This window comes from Geotrypetes seraphini, chromosome 8 (genome assembly GCF_902459505.1).
Source record: "Geotrypetes seraphini chromosome 8, aGeoSer1.1, whole genome shotgun sequence".
Classification (NCBI taxonomy): Eukaryota; Metazoa; Chordata; class Amphibia; order Gymnophiona; family Dermophiidae; genus Geotrypetes; species Geotrypetes seraphini.
In genome coordinates this window covers 161377685-161393242 of record NC_047091.1, presented here as the reverse complement: position 1 = coordinate 161393242, position 15558 = coordinate 161377685, and the positions used below count along the sequence as shown (strand labels likewise).

Below are 15558 nucleotides of genomic sequence, written 5' to 3'. Positions count from 1 at the left end.
TATTGGCAAATTATCTTAAAGCGAAGAAAAGAAGAACAAAACTTATAGCAATAAAGGATGAGAAAGGAGATACACATACTCAAATTGGAAGTATTTTAAGTCAATTCCTTAATTTTTACAAAGACCTATATTCTTCTGAGCCTTATGAAGATAGAGTAAAAGATGGTTTAGAATTTTTGAATTTGATTGATGGGCCAAAAATTCCTGAGCATATAAAAAAAAAGTTTAGAACAGCCTATATCATTAAAAGAGTTAGAAACAGCGTTAAAGTCTCTTAGAGTTGGATCCGTTCCAAGTGGTGATGGTTTCACGGTAGAATTTTATAAATCATTTCAAATTACCCTATTATGTCATTTATTAAATTTATATCAGTCTCAACTAACTAAATGTTGCATCACGGGTACTATGGCAGAATCATTAACAATAGTTTTGCCAGAGCCAAATAAAGATCCCACTTTGGTTTCAAACTACAGGCCTATCTCGTTAATTAATGTAGATGGAAAACTTTTAGCTAAGACATTGGCTTTACGTTTAGCTAAGGCTATCCCTTATATTATTGATATGCACTAAACGGGATTTGTTGCTAAGAGACATTCTTCAAATAATACCAGATTGGCTTTTCATATGTTAAATTTAACCAAAGCCATGAATGATCCAGCTTTTTCTGTGTCTTTGGATGCAGAGAAAGCCTTTGATCGGGTTGAATGGATTTTTATGTATCAAGCATTAGAATGGTTTGGAATAGGTTCGGGATTTATACAAATGATTCAGACATTGTATATCTCTCCTGCAGCAAGATTGTATAGTAATAATAATTTATCAGAGAGGTTTAACTTGTAGAGGGTGGTTAGACAAGGTTGTCCATTATCTCCTTTGCTTTTTGATATTGTATTAGAACCCTTATTAACCATTCAACAAGCAAAGGGGATACAGGATATTCCTCGTACAGATTGGGAATATAAAGTCTCTGCATATGCAGATGATATACTGCTTTATTTGAGAAATCCGGAAACTACCATTCCATGCTTGCTAGAATTGATAGAGAAATTTGGAAAATTTTCAGGATATAAGATAAATGGGAGCAAATCAGAAATTCTTCCATTTAATGTACATTGTACTAAGGTTTTGTTTGATTCATTTTCATTTGTGTGGAAGGAAGATGGATTAAAATATTTAGGTATTACGATAAAAAATACAGTTGAAGACACAATGAAAGAGAATGAAAATTTTTTATTAAAAAAAGTAACAGAAATGTATGAGCAATGGAATCCTTTACATCTTTCTTGGTGGGGGAGAATCCAAACTATTAAAATGATGATATTGCCTGTGGTTTGTTATCAAATGAGTATGATACCAGTTTTCTTTCATGGGTCCTTTTATAAAAAATTAAATGGTATTCTTACAAAATTTGTTTGGCTAGGTAAAATGTCTAGAATTGCTTTAGTATCTTTACAAAAACTAATTGCGGAGGGTGGGGTAAATTTTCCCAACTTTTATAGGTATCATCAAGCCTATATTTTACACCAGGATATGTATTGGGTCCTCCCAGAGCTCATGGAAAATACCCCAGATTGGTTGTATTTGGAATGGCGACTCATGTTTCCTTTACATTTATCTCATGTTCTCAGTATCAAGATGCCTAGGAAATATAAAGAGAATAGAATATTAATGGATACATGGAAAACATTGCGTTATGTCAGTAATTTAACATCTAACCCAATACACAAATCAACAAATCAATCTTTATGGGTAAACTCCAAGATTCAAATTGGCGGATTTAAAGTCGTATGGAAGCATTGGATTATTGCTGGTATAAGGATTTTAGATGATGTTATTTCAAATGGTAACCTGCTTGATTTTTCACAGTTGCAACATAAATTTGGTCTTAATAAATCACAAAGTTTTAAATGGTTGCAACTGAAGCAGGCTATTCAGAAGGGGTTCCCTGAATGGAAAAATCTCAATAATCAGTATAGTTTGGAGTTCTTATGCTTTCAGGCGAACTTCTTGGGTCACCATGCCACCCAGTGGTATAAATTGATATCTGGATATATGAATAAAAAACCAAAGACTGGTCTTGGAGACATTTGGAGCATTGAGATTAAGCATCAAATTTCTGTGTCTCAATGGCCATGAATTTGGTCTTGGAGATTGAGATGTACAGTGTCTGCATCTATGAGACAAACTTGGTTCTTTTTGTTACATAGAGCATTTTGGACCCCAGTTCGATTACAAAAGTTAGATATAGAGCATTTTGGACCCCAGTTCGATTACAAAAGTTAGATAGCTCTAAGTCTGATAGATGCTGGCATTGTAATCTGGAAGCAGGGACTCTGGAGCATTTAATATTCTACTGTCCCTGTATCATGGCCTTTTGGAAATCAATTTGGTCTCAAATTAATTGTTTACTAGAAAACCAAGTCGCATTATCATATGATGCAATTCTGTTTGGTACGTCAATGAGAACAAAAAGTCAAATTTCATCAAATAATAAACTTTTATTGATTATAACAGGAGTCACCATACGAAAAAGGAGTCGCCATACAACATATCACCAGGAATTGGAGGAATTATAGCAGACTTAACTATACTTTCTGGTGAAATTCATTGTGCCATATTTACAAAATGGAAAGAACAATTGCCATACAAAAAGGAAATTATAATAATTTTAAAAAGATCTGGGGGCCATTGACAACTTATTTCAATGATTAGACACCATTTTCCATTGAAAGTACATTTATAATATGGGGGAGGGGGTGGTATTAAGTTCTATTTAAGGTTTCATCATTAGATAAGAATGTAATATTTATACAAAATTTATGATTAAAATTTTTGTGGGAAGGGTGGGTGGGGAGGGAATAAATTTATGTATTTAAGATAATAATAGAAAGAAATTCAGGTGATATGTATAAATTTTAATGATGTAATATTGTGCACTTGATGTAAGATGAAAAATTAATAAAGACTTTGGGAAAAAAAGAAACTATAGATTGCAAGATCAAAAGTAACAGATTTTCCAAAGAAAGATGCTGCCAAATGAATGATTGCTTTCTTTGACAGAATGATTAGTGAACTAGATCGAGGCCATCCATTGGATGAAGTGTACTTAGAATTCAGCAAAGCCTTTGCTATAGTTCCCCATAGTAGGCTCATAAATAAATTAAGCAGGCTGAAATTAGGACCCAAGCTGGTGAACTAGATTAGAATCTGGTTGACTGACTGATAAAAGGATTGTAGTAAATAAAATTAACTTGGAGAAGAGAAAGGTGAGCAGTGGAGTCCCTCAGGGCCAATTCTATTCACTTGTAGAAGAGAAAAGTGAGCAGAGGAGTGCCTCAGGGCCAATTCTATTCACTTGGAGAAGAGAAACGTGAGCAGTGGAGTGCATCAGGGCCAATTCTATTCACTTGGAGAAGAGAAACGTGAGCAGTGGAGTGCCTCAGGGCCAATTCTATTCACTTGGAGAAGAGAAACGTGAGCAGTGGAGTGCCTCAGGGCCACTTCAATACACTATCTTTGTAAGCAAAATAGTCGTTTGAAGGAAACATTTGCCTTTCTTCGGGATGACATAAAAGATTTTTAATAGAGCAGATACCCCAGAGGGAGCAGACATCCTAAGTGAGCTACAAAAATACTCTATTTGGCAGTTAAAATTTAATGATAAGTGCAGAATTATGCACGGGGTATAGAAATCCAATTGATCTGGGGTCCTTTAGTTAGGTTGCAGTCTAATGGGTAAGCTTTTCTTTGAGTTCTTTTGCAATGACTGAATCTGGGATTTGAAATTTTGTTACATTTCCTTATATGAGTGTTGTGTGGGGTGAGGGGATGAGGGTTTCTTTTTGTTTAAGGGTTTTGTAATGGGCCTTATAGATCTGTTAGTAATTGTTTAGTGCAACTTGTTTTCTTTAGTCTCTATTTGACTTTTGTTCATTATTGTAATCTTTCTGGTTTCAATAAGAACATAAGAAATGGCTTCGCCGGATCAGACTCTAGGTCCATCCTGTCCGGCGACCCGCACCCGCGGAGGCCAAGCCAGGTGTTCCCTGCTGAGAAACCTTGTTTACTCGTATCCCCCAATGTGATTTGCAAGAAGGTGTGCATCCAACTTGCTCTTGAAACCCAGAATGCTGGTCTCCATCACGACCTCCTCAGGGAGAGCGTTCCAAGCGTCCACCACTCGTTGTGCGAAACAGAACTTCCTAATATTTGTCCTGGACCTGGTGCCCCTCAGTTTCAGTCCATGACCTCTTGTCCGAGTCACATTTGACAATGTGAATAACGATGTTTCTTGCTCTATTTTGTCAAATCCTTTTAGTATTTTTAAAGTCTCTATCATGTCTCCTCGCAGTCTTCTCTTCTCGAGGGTGAACAATCCCAGTTTTCCGAGGCGTTCTTTGTAGCTCAAATTCTCGATACCTTTTACTAGCTTCGTAGCTCGCCTTTGCACCCTCTCCAGTAGGGTTATATCCTTCTTTAGGTAGGGAGTCCAGAGTAGGGGGGATAAAGGGGAATGAGACTTATATACTGCTTTTTCTGTGTGGTTTACACAATCAAAGTGGTATACATATATTTTTTTATACAGGTACTTATTTTGTACCTGGGGCAATGAAGTGTTAAGTGATTTGCCCAGAGTTACCTGGAGCTGCAGTTGGAATCTTACTCACAACTTTAGGGTGCTAAGGGAGCTGTTCTAACTACTAGGCCACTCCTCTACTCAGCTAAATGTGATAATGGGAAGAGATATCAATTGAAATAGGGCGAAAGCCAGAAAGATGTTAGGTGGCATAGAGAGAGGTATAGCCAGCAGAAGAGAGGAGGTGTTAATGCTTCTATACAAGCTGTTGGTTGAGGCCCAACTTGGAAAACTGAATTCAGTTTTGGGGGCACTTATATCTTGCTATGGAAAAGACTAGAAGATGTTCAGAGGAGAATGACAAAAAATGGTACAGGGTTTGTGCTCAAAAGATGTACTAGAAGAGACATGAAGACCTGGATATATATATCCCATGGGGAAGGGGGGGGGAGGCAGGAGAGAAATGGGGAAATTGCAAGGAAACTGACTTAAAGAGTAAAATCAGGAATACTTTTTTCACAGAAAGGGTGGTAGGTGTCTGGAATGCCTTCCCAGAGGAGATGGTAAGGACAAAACCAGTAATCCAATTCAAAAATACATGGGCTAAAGAGAAAATCCCTACAGAGGACAGAATCGAAGCAAAGCTTAAATGACCTTCACACACTTTAAACAAGGACACAGAGGGAAATATCCTGTACAGAGCAATAGGAACAACTCTAGCCAATTTACTGGCCAGAAGATATACCCATTGCTATGATTTTCAGAAACATGAGGAGAAAATTTTCCTTTAAAGGAGGTACCAAGGGAATTCAGAGGAAAGGAAAAAAATCTTAAAAGAAAGCATGAACTACTTTCTACCAGCTACTAAAACTAACACATCTGTGCTACAACTTAGACCAAAATAAACGACTGAAGGGATTTGTAAGGTAGCACTGTATGGGTAGGTGCTTCAAAAGCCTTTTAGGTTTTTCCTAACTTCAGAGCTAATCTGTGTCAGCACCAATGGATGTCACCCCAGTTGTGTGGCTGATATATTCTGCTTGTTGACAGAAAAAAAATAATAAAGCAGCAGACCCCTCTTTCTTACCTTTATTTCTATGCGTGTATCTTGAAATATTTCAGTTCTTATACTAGGGAGAATTTTCTTTGATAAAATATCATATTCAAAGAGGAAACAAAATACTATTTTCATTACAGACATCTTAAGCACTTAACCTAGTACTCCAAACCACTGCACTATACAGTATATTTGGAATTTGGAAAAATAATACTTATATTTAGATAGCAAGAGGGGCATAATCAAAAACAACATCAAAATACCCTTTTGGCCTAAGGCCCTAGGCGCACAAAGTAGGCAGCAGGGAAATGTCCATTCTTGAAAAAAACATCCAAAATGTGTGTGTGTTGTGGTGGTGGTGGGGGAGGGTGTGTCAAGAATGACCTACCTGCACATTCAGGAGTTTAATCACCCAGACTGCCACTAAGTCTAACTTACAAGCACGATTCTCTAACCAGCATCTGTCATAAGCGCCGATTAGAGAATCATGGAACCGTCCTCCACCTCCCTGCAACGATTGCAGCAGGAGGGATGCCCAGTCCTTCCTGCCTGAAGCCGCCGTGACCCCCGCCCCGAATGATCGCCGGCAAGAGAGATGCCCAATCTCTCCTGCTGTGATCCCCCAAACCCTCCCACAATGTTCCCTGGCAGGAGGATGCCCAATCCCTCCTGCCAATATCCCGTGAACCCCCCTGCAATATTCCTCGGCAGGTAGGATGCCCAATCCCTCCTGCCCACACCCCGCGAACCACCCCCCACAAATGTTCCCCGGCAGGAGGGATGACCAATCCCTCCTGCCGACACCACGCAAGGCCCCCCACTAATGATCTGCGGCAGGAGGGACGCCCAGTCCCTCCTGCCGACACCCCCCACCCACTTGAAAGTTCCCCCCACCCCCACTAGGACCCTGCCAGGACCCCCCCTCTAACATGGTTTCATTGGCCAGCTGGCTGGCTCCTGCCTGCATCTGGCCGGCCCATCTTCGAAGGAATGGTGGGCCTGCACCTTCCCGGTGCATCTTGGGATGCATCAGGGAGGGGCCTACGGGCCTGATTGGCCCAGGTGCTTAGGGCCTAAGGGATCTAGCCAATTGGAGTCTCAGGCCATTGCTAGTGCATCCCAGAATGCACTGGGAGATTGACCTAACATTTCGGTTGGCCCAGGTGCCTAAGGCCCCTCCTACAGGTGCCTAAGGCCCCTCCTACAGGCCTTAAGCGCCTGGGCCAATCAGGCCCTTAGGTCCCTCCACGGTGCATCTCTCCTGCCGGTGATCATTCCAGGGGGGGGGGTTCATGGCAGCTTCGAGCAAGATCGTTACAGGGGCAGGGGGACGGGTTGCCTGGGATACTGAGCTGGTTGCGGCAGCTGCAATCAACTCAGTGGCCATAACCAGAACTTATACCTGTTTTTACTTGGTGTAAGTCAAAACGTATAAGTTCCATCCAGGCAACCCATCAAACTCTTTGATTATGGCTGTCGAACAACTAAGTTTAGGTCGGTTCACATCCTGTCTACCTCCCGCCTTACCCACTCCTCCAAAAATGTTTCTTTTCGCTCTGGGCGCACAGAGGCAGGGAAAAGGCCTAAGCTGATTTTAGATACATCTGTTCGATTATCTGGCAAAAAAAATAAAGCCTTCTCTCCCCCCCCCCCGACAAAGCACCTTCTCCCTAAACACAAAAAATGGCAGGAGGGATGCCCACTCCCTCCTGCCATCAGCCCCACCCGCCGAACACCCCCATACTGAACACCCCCGCGCCAAAATGGCAGAAGGGATGTTGACTCCCTCCTGCCATTAGCCCCGCCTGTCCACTGAACACCCCCCTGTGCTGTACACCTCCCCCTGTGCCAAACACCCCACCCCGCACCAAAATGGCAAGAGGGATGCCCACTCCCTCCTGCCACCACAATGCCCACTTCCTTCCCCTCCCCTTATACCCTGTAGTTGGGAGGAGGAAACGCCAACACCTCCTATTCCTCCTCCCGGCCGCAACACCACTGGGCCTTAGGCCCCGCCCCAGTTCATCATGTGATACACAAGGCGGGGCCTAAAGCCCTAATTGGCTAAGGTGCCTCGGGATCCTTCCTTGGGAGGGGCCTGAAGCATCTGACCCAATCAGGGACTTCCTTAAGGAGGAGCCTAAAGAAATCCGATTGGCCCAAAAAAATGGGTAGGCATCTCTCGTGCATTTGTGGGTCGCCACGTGCTGGGGGGCATGTTTGTCGGGGGGGAGGAGCCAGTTTTCATTTTTTTTGACAGGTCTGCCTGGGTTTTTTTTTTTTAATGGGGCAGATATTTTACGTATGTAATACACGCAAAATATCTGTGCCATGGGAAAAAAAGAGAGAGAAAAAAAAACCCCAGCCAGACCTATTAAAAAACCTTCAGACCTGTCAGTAACATAGTTGTCAACAGGTCTACAGCAGTTGGGTTTTAGGATTGTAAAACCCAATGCAAAATAGCCAAGCAAATTTTAATGAATCAATCGCTTGGCTATTTTGCTTGGGGTTTTACAAATTTGAATGGGAAATGGGTGATCAAGGGGGAAAACATGAGGTGGGCAGTTTTGTGAATCGTTTGGAGGGCAGCGATCGTCGCTAAACCAGTGAAAACAGGTTTAGGGACGATCGCTGATTTTAGCGAATCGGGCCCTTAGGTGGGTTTTTAGACGTACTTATTTTTTGATTATGAGCCCTCAAGTTTCTGTGTGCTTCCACTTGAAATTTGCCTCCAGAAAAAGCACTATGCCCCTTTATGTTCTGGAGGTAATTTTCCATATTTTTGTAAATAAAATCCCCAGCCTAATGATGACTATTCCTCTGCTGAATGTTGGCAAAAGTCTGCAGGTTGTGGCAACATTCAAAGATCCCAGTATCATGGATAGTACAGTGTTTTAGCTGTGCAAATATGTTTGAGAACTGCCTCCCCTTGTGTCTTCTTAAAACGTATATACGAGGTCTGTTCAAAAAGTTCCAGGAGAGTTTGAATTGCGCCCCAATGGGAAGTTCTTTTGAGATGCACTAGGTGGCGTTGAGTAGCTTGAAACTTCATAAGTAATCTCCTTTTTTCCGTTGAGATCCGAATGATGAAAATAAAAAAACACAAACACTGGCAAGATAGATGCAAAGCACTGATAAAGACATCTAAAAAAGAATATGAAGAGAAACTTGCAAAAAAGGCAAAAACTCATAGCAATATTTTTAGGTACATCAGAAGCAGAAAAACTGTGAGGGAATCTGTGGGACTGTTAAATGATCGAGGAGCGAAAGGGGTGCTCAGGGAGGATAAGGCCATAGCGGAAAGACTGAATGAATTCTTTGCTTCAGTCTTTATGGAAGAAGATGTAAAAGATCTACCTGAACCGGAAATGATTTTCAAGAGTGATAATGCGGAGGAACTGAAAGAAATCTTGGTGAATCTGGAAGATGTACTGGGCCAAATTGACAAGTTAAAAAGTGATAAATCGCCTGGACCGGATGGTATACATCCCAGGGTACTAAAAGAACTCAAATATGAAATTGCTGACCTGCTGTTAGTGATCTGTAACCTGTCGCTAAAATCGTGGTACCTGAAGATTGGAGGGCGGCCAATGTTACGCTCCAGGGGAGATCTGGGAAATTAGACCGGTAAGCCTCACTTCAATGCTGGGCAAAATGGAAGAAATGATTATAAAAAATAAAATTGTGTTACATGTAGACAAACATGATTTAATGAGACAGAGTCAGCATGGGTTCAGCCGAGGGAGATCTTGCCTCACAAATTTGCTTGACTTCTTTGAAGGTATGAATAAACATGTGGTTGATATAGTGTATCTAGATTTTCAGAATCCTTTTGATAAAGTTCTTCACGAGAGGCTCCTGAGAAAATTAAAGTGTCATGGGATAGGTGGCAAAGTTCAGTTATGGATTAGGAATTGGTTGTAATATTGTGTACTTGATGTAAGTTGGAAAAATGAATAAAGAATTGGAAAAAAAAAAAAAGGAATTGGTTATCGGATAGAAAACAGAGGGTAGGGTTAAATGGTCATTTTTCTCAATGGAAGAGAGTAAACAGTGGAGTGCTGCAGGGGTCTGCACTGGGACCGGAGCTATTTAACTTTATTTATAAATGATCTAGAAATTGGAACAGTGAGTGAAGTGATTAAATTTGCAGATGACATTAAACTGTTCGAAGTTGTTAAAACGCATGCGGATTGTGAAAAATTGCAGACAGACCTTAGGAAATTGGAAGACTGGGCGTCCAAATGGCAGATGAAATTTAATGTGGACAAATGCAAAATGATGCGCATTGGGAAGAATAACCTGAATCACAGTTACCGGATGCTAAGGTCCACCTTAGGAGTTAGCGCCCAAGAAAAGGATTTGGGTATCATTGTAGACAATACGATGAAACCTTCCGCCCAATGTGGTGGTGGAGGCGGCCAAAAAAGCAAACAGGATGCTGGGAATTATTTTAAAAGGGATGGTTTACAAGACTAAGATTGTCATAATGTCCCTGTATCGCTCCATGGTGCGACCTCATCTGGAGTATTGCATTCAATTCTGGTCTCCTTATCTCAAGAAAGATAGAGTGGCGCTAGAAAAGGTTCAAAGAAGAGCGACCAAGATGGTAAAGTGGATGGAATTCCTCTCATATGATGAAAGACTAAAACAGTTAGGGCTCTTTAGCTTGGAAAAGAGACGGCTGAGGGGAGATATGACTGAAGTCTATAAAATCCTGAGTGGAGTAGAACGGGTACAAATGGATCGATTTTTCACTCTGTCAAAAAGTACAAATACTAGGGGACACTCGATGAAGTTACAGGGAAATACTTTTAAAACCAATAGGAAGACATTTTGTTTTCACTCAGAGAATAGTTAAGCTCTGGAACGTGTTGCCAGAGGATGTGGTAAGAACGGATAGCGTAGCTGGTTTTAAGAAAAGTTTGGACAAGTCCATAGTCTGTTATTGAGAGAGACATGGGGGAAGCTACTGCTTGCCCTGGATCGGTAGCATGGAATATTACTACACCTTGAGTTTTGGCCAGATAGTAGTGACCTGGATTGGCCACTGTGGGAACAGGCTACTGGGCTTGATGGACCATTGGTCTGACCCAGTAAGGCTATTCTTATGTTCTTTTGCCTCCAAGCTACAGCAGTTTTGATGAAAGTGTGTTTTCGTGATTGGCTATTTTCCATCATGTGCGACCTCAATGAGCAGCGCTACAGCGTGAAGTTCTGTTTTAAATTGGAGAAGACTGCTACAGAAACTTATGAAATGTTTAAAGTGGCTTACAGGGAACATGTCATGAGCTGTGGAAGGTGTTTTGAATGTGTCAAAATTCATAAATTTTGTGTAAAAATGCGATGACAGTTCTTTTTCAGCCACCTTACTCTCCTGACTTGGCCCCTGCTGACTACTTCTTGTTTCCTAAACTTAAATCCATGCTGAAAGGAAAGCGATTTGACACTATTGAAGACAAATCAAAATTCGACACAGCAACTTTTGGCAATTCCTGAAGATGCATTTAATGACTGTTTCCAGAAGTGGAAACAACATTGGTAAAAGTGTTTGTGTAGGGAAGGGGAGTAATCTGAAGGGGACCCAATGGAATAAATTGTAATATTGTTTAATAAATTTTTATATAAACAGTTCTGGAACTTTTTGAAAAGACCTCGTAAACTCCAGTGTCCTATCTACAAATGCAAGTGAGCGCCACATATAGCATTGGGTTTTAGTCACATAAAAACATTTCCCTTTCATTCTACTAGATGTAGTCGTCAATTGGGTTAGCATATCTACAAAGACCTCCAAAAACAATTTTCTGTTTAAGTGTTACCCTAACAATTTTCTCTTGCGCAGGATAGGATTGTTGACAGTGTTTAGAGGTTTGAGATTCACTTTCAAGTCCTGTATCCTCATGTTTGCCAGTTGCTCTGCATGAGCCTGCTGTATCCCAGCAACCACAGCCTGCAAGGAGTAAGAGATAGAGAAAAAAAAGCCAAACCTTTTAATGAAGTCCTTTGTGCATAAGAAGTCAAATCAAAAACATCACCTAGGAAAACACACAGAAAGAAGTTTCATAGCAATGATTGTCAACTGTTAAGGCAAACTAAATGGGTAGGATTGGAAAGCTTTTGTGTTGGTGGGGGGAAAGAAGAAAAACACTTCAGTATACAATCATTTCAAGTGATGGTAGGGCAGGAAAGGAAGGTGGGTGAACACTATCGCAAAAATAACATGCCTTGAAAAATAAAATGTTAAAGGCTGGGGAATATCCCCTCACTTTTGGATCTTATCCCTTCTCCCCTTTAATCTCACTGTCTAAATGCACTCCATCTTCTATGGGGATGGCATCAAGTCACACCTATGCAGTAACACGTTTGTGCAAGGAAAGAAATAAAGAATTAAAAGTCCATATAGTATAGTAATCTGAATTTTAGATATGGTTAGTTAAGATAACATTTCACTTTATTGCTCCCCCATTACTAGGAAAAACTACAAAAAATTGTTTTCTATTAAAATTTGGAGTATGCTGGTCCATAATTATTACATTTAACCATTAATATTTGAATCAATTTTGCATAACAAAACAACCACCTTGTCCATCATCATTTGGGCAGACGGCAAGATATTATCAAGAGCCTCAGTGGAATTTAGCCAGGGATGGTCTAGAACACCTTCAATAGTCAAACGTTCTTCGGGCTTTACTTTAAGCAGCCTGTGGAAGAAATAAAGCCAATGAGAATCATAGAAACAGAAAACACGACGGCAGATCAATACCATATGGCCTATTCAGTCTGCCTAATCTTGGTACAACATGGACCATACTATCTATGTAGCAATTAACTTGCAGTGTGCGTTATTTTGGTTCACTACCACTGTTTCCCAATCATTGCCCCTCTCCCTTCACTTCAGTGAATATCACACTAGTTAATTTAGTCTTTATTCTGGGAGTATGTCATAGAATTTTAACCAGCCTCTCAAGTCTTATAGTACACAAGTCCTATGCTCACATAAGTGCCATCCTATATTTCTTGTCTATAATTGAAAAAAATATACATATATTCAATCCCAAGGACCCTGAATACACTCACTAAACATGCTGTCGAAAGTGTACAGCATCTTAAGAGACACTACATATGCTCATTTACACCATGCTTTAATGAAGAACCAAATGCTCTGGCTGTAGAAACACCTGGAAGGCTCCAATTACATTTTGGTTTTCAATAAACCACCAAGAAAATCAACTGAAGTATTTTTCTATCATTAACCTCACCTGAAATGCAAAGGATACAGCTTCAAAATGATAAAAAAAAAAAAAAAAGCCCAAAATTGCTGGGAAATATAATTTTGCTGTTTACCATTAAGGCCTAAGCCTGAACAATATTGGCACAGAAAGCAACTATTTCTTTTTTATTTTCATTAGGGCAATCTGGGAAAGAAAATCTATTCAGTTTATAAGCCTAAGGTTAAAGAACAGTAGCTTGAAAAAAGATTGAATATTCTAAATGTGTCTTGGTATTGCTTATGGCACCAAGGAAAATGGTTCAGTTAAACCAAAACAGCTACTTCAACTAGTAATTTTGTGAAAAGTGGTATTTTTTGTACAACACAATGAGCAAGGAGTTGGCTATTACCATAAATGACCTTAAGATCAAGTCTCAGACTTGCATTTTATCAATTTTTTGCATCATTCAATCAATTTTATAGAAGCATGAATTCAAGGACACTGATTTATAGTGAATGAACAGAATCTTGGGAGACCCTTCTTTGTGCAGGTCATCTTGTCTCAATTTGAAAAGTTGAGCATTGAACAGTTTCAAGTTCAGTTTCCAGATTTTCCCAGGATTCTCTGAATATACAGAAGATAAGCACATTAAGTCAAATATGAAAAAACCATGACATATAGCAAGTCATATGATATGCAACAAATTTGTGATCACTTCCACAGTAATACATAACCAACTTGCCTAACCCAGAGGCAAGGAGAGTGGAGTGCACCAGACCGGAACTGAGCCTCTAAGGATGTTCTGACACACTAACCTGCACATCACTTTCAAATTCTGTAATTTTGCTTCATTTTAAAAAACAAACAAACATAAACCAGTGCTTCTGCTTAGTCAAAAATAAAACATTTTCATTAAAAGAGATGCAGTATTTCAAATTAAATTGGCAGATGAAGGGGAAAAACAGAAAATGCAAAGAGCCTGCTCAGCAATCCTCACCTTCCATAACCTGTTACACCATAATATGCTGTCACTGGGTTTGAGATGTGGAGAAATGGAATGAGGTGGAAAAGAAAGTGCATTTCATTCGCCAATTTGGTTTACCAAATGCAAAAACTAGCAATCTCAAATGACTTAAGACTCCTAAATTTTCAAACAGAAATACCAGGACACCATACAAAGATGCTTCCAGCGCCTCATTCTATGTAGTTAAAGATGATATATAAAATTAACATAATTTTAGTGTTTAGTAAAGTCACATTAGTGACCCTAAAGACTATGTTTTAAGGTTAAATAAGACACTTGACCTCAGTTCCCATGGATTCTATGCTGTTCAAAAATGTTGATCTGCGAATGTCGCATCACATAAGAAAGCAGAGCCAATCCTTTTTACAAGTGATGTCATATCTATATTGCTATGTCATACTATTGTGTGCATTATCAGTTCACATTAATTTTATGGTCTAAGTTTTTTAACAATTGCATCAAATTTAGGGGTCCTTTTACAAAGCTACGTCAAAAGTAGCTTTATTGTGCACTTGTGAAAGGTCTTTCCTGGGCACTAAGGCCACTTTTACCACCACCAGAAAATGGTAGATTTTCCATTTTCTGAATAGCCATTAGCATACGTCAATTACCAAAAATTAGTGCATGAGCCCTTACCAACTCCTATCTTGTCAGCATGTGGTAATGTAGAAACACCTACTTTCTGCTTGCCAGACACGCCTCCTACCCCCCCAAAAATTTTAAAATATTTTTTAGCACCTGGTTTGCGCATGTATACCCAAAACTTACCATGTGTCACCTCAGTGCATCATGCGGTAAACTCATACTAATCCTTACCACAGCTTAGTAAAAGGAGCTCTTAGTGTTTATAATCCCCTTTAGAATCACTGAGATCTGGAATAACCTCACCTCCCCTCTCCGAACCTCAAGCTCCCTCCAACTCTTCCGCAAACTCCTAAAAACCTGGCTATTCTCAAAACTGTAACACTTCCCCCCTCTTAGGCCTCTCACCTTCCCCTTTACACCTAACTCTTTAATCTCTCCACTGTAGTTCCTCTCTCATCCTTCTTCCTGTAAACCGTGACGAGCTCCGCATTCGTGGAGATGGTGCGATATATAAACCCAAGGTTTAGTTTAGTTTATATATAACTATTTATGTCTGGTTTTGGTTTTAATAAATTGTAACATGCATTTTAATGTTCGTTATTCTAGCCTTATTTATAATTTAGTTTTTTATATTTGTGTCTTGTTTACAATCATACCACCCCTGATGAAAATATCTTGAAACATAGCCAGTTGGGTGTTTGTTTCTTTTAACCAATAAAGATTCTGAACTTTTTATCCATCTTTCTTCTGGTTGGATCTGCTTTGATGTGTGAAAGAGACATACTAAAATTTTAAAGGCCTACATACAGCTGTGAAGCACTGGCTGAATACTATGAATGTACAAGAGTTGAAACAGAAAAGGAAACGATAACAAGAGTGTTAATTTAAATGTGAGTGGCCCTGGACCTATCACTATATCCTTCTGAAATAAATTTTTAAACTCAAGACTTACACTTTTATATGTAAACTAGAAATGCCCGATACTTCGTTTTTCTCGTTTTCTGTTGCTCTCTTATGACCAACTGGATTCAGGATGGCAGTGGGATTTATTTAAGAGGACAGAGATTTACTTAATAAGGGGTGCCTACTTGCTCACAAAAAACAG

General features: G+C 39.9%; 1 protein-coding gene across 6 annotated transcripts in view; it reads right to left on the bottom strand.

Moving 5' to 3' along the window:
* The window catches only part of MAPKAPK5 (MAPK activated protein kinase 5), a 157887-nt gene that overhangs the window by 20024 nt on the left and 122305 nt on the right, over positions 1–15558 (bottom strand). For 4 of the 6 annotated variants that reach the window (XM_033954487.1, XM_033954488.1, XM_033954493.1 and 1 more), the window contains 2 exons: positions 12214–12334; positions 11453–11583 (listed from right to left, as the gene is read on the bottom strand). In XM_033954487.1, the coding sequence (XP_033810378.1) occupies positions 11453–11583; positions 12214–12334 (252 nt within the window). The remainder of the gene's footprint in view (positions 1–11452; positions 11584–12213; positions 12335–15558) is intronic. The other 2 variants (XM_033954489.1, XM_033954490.1) reach the window with 1 other exon arrangement.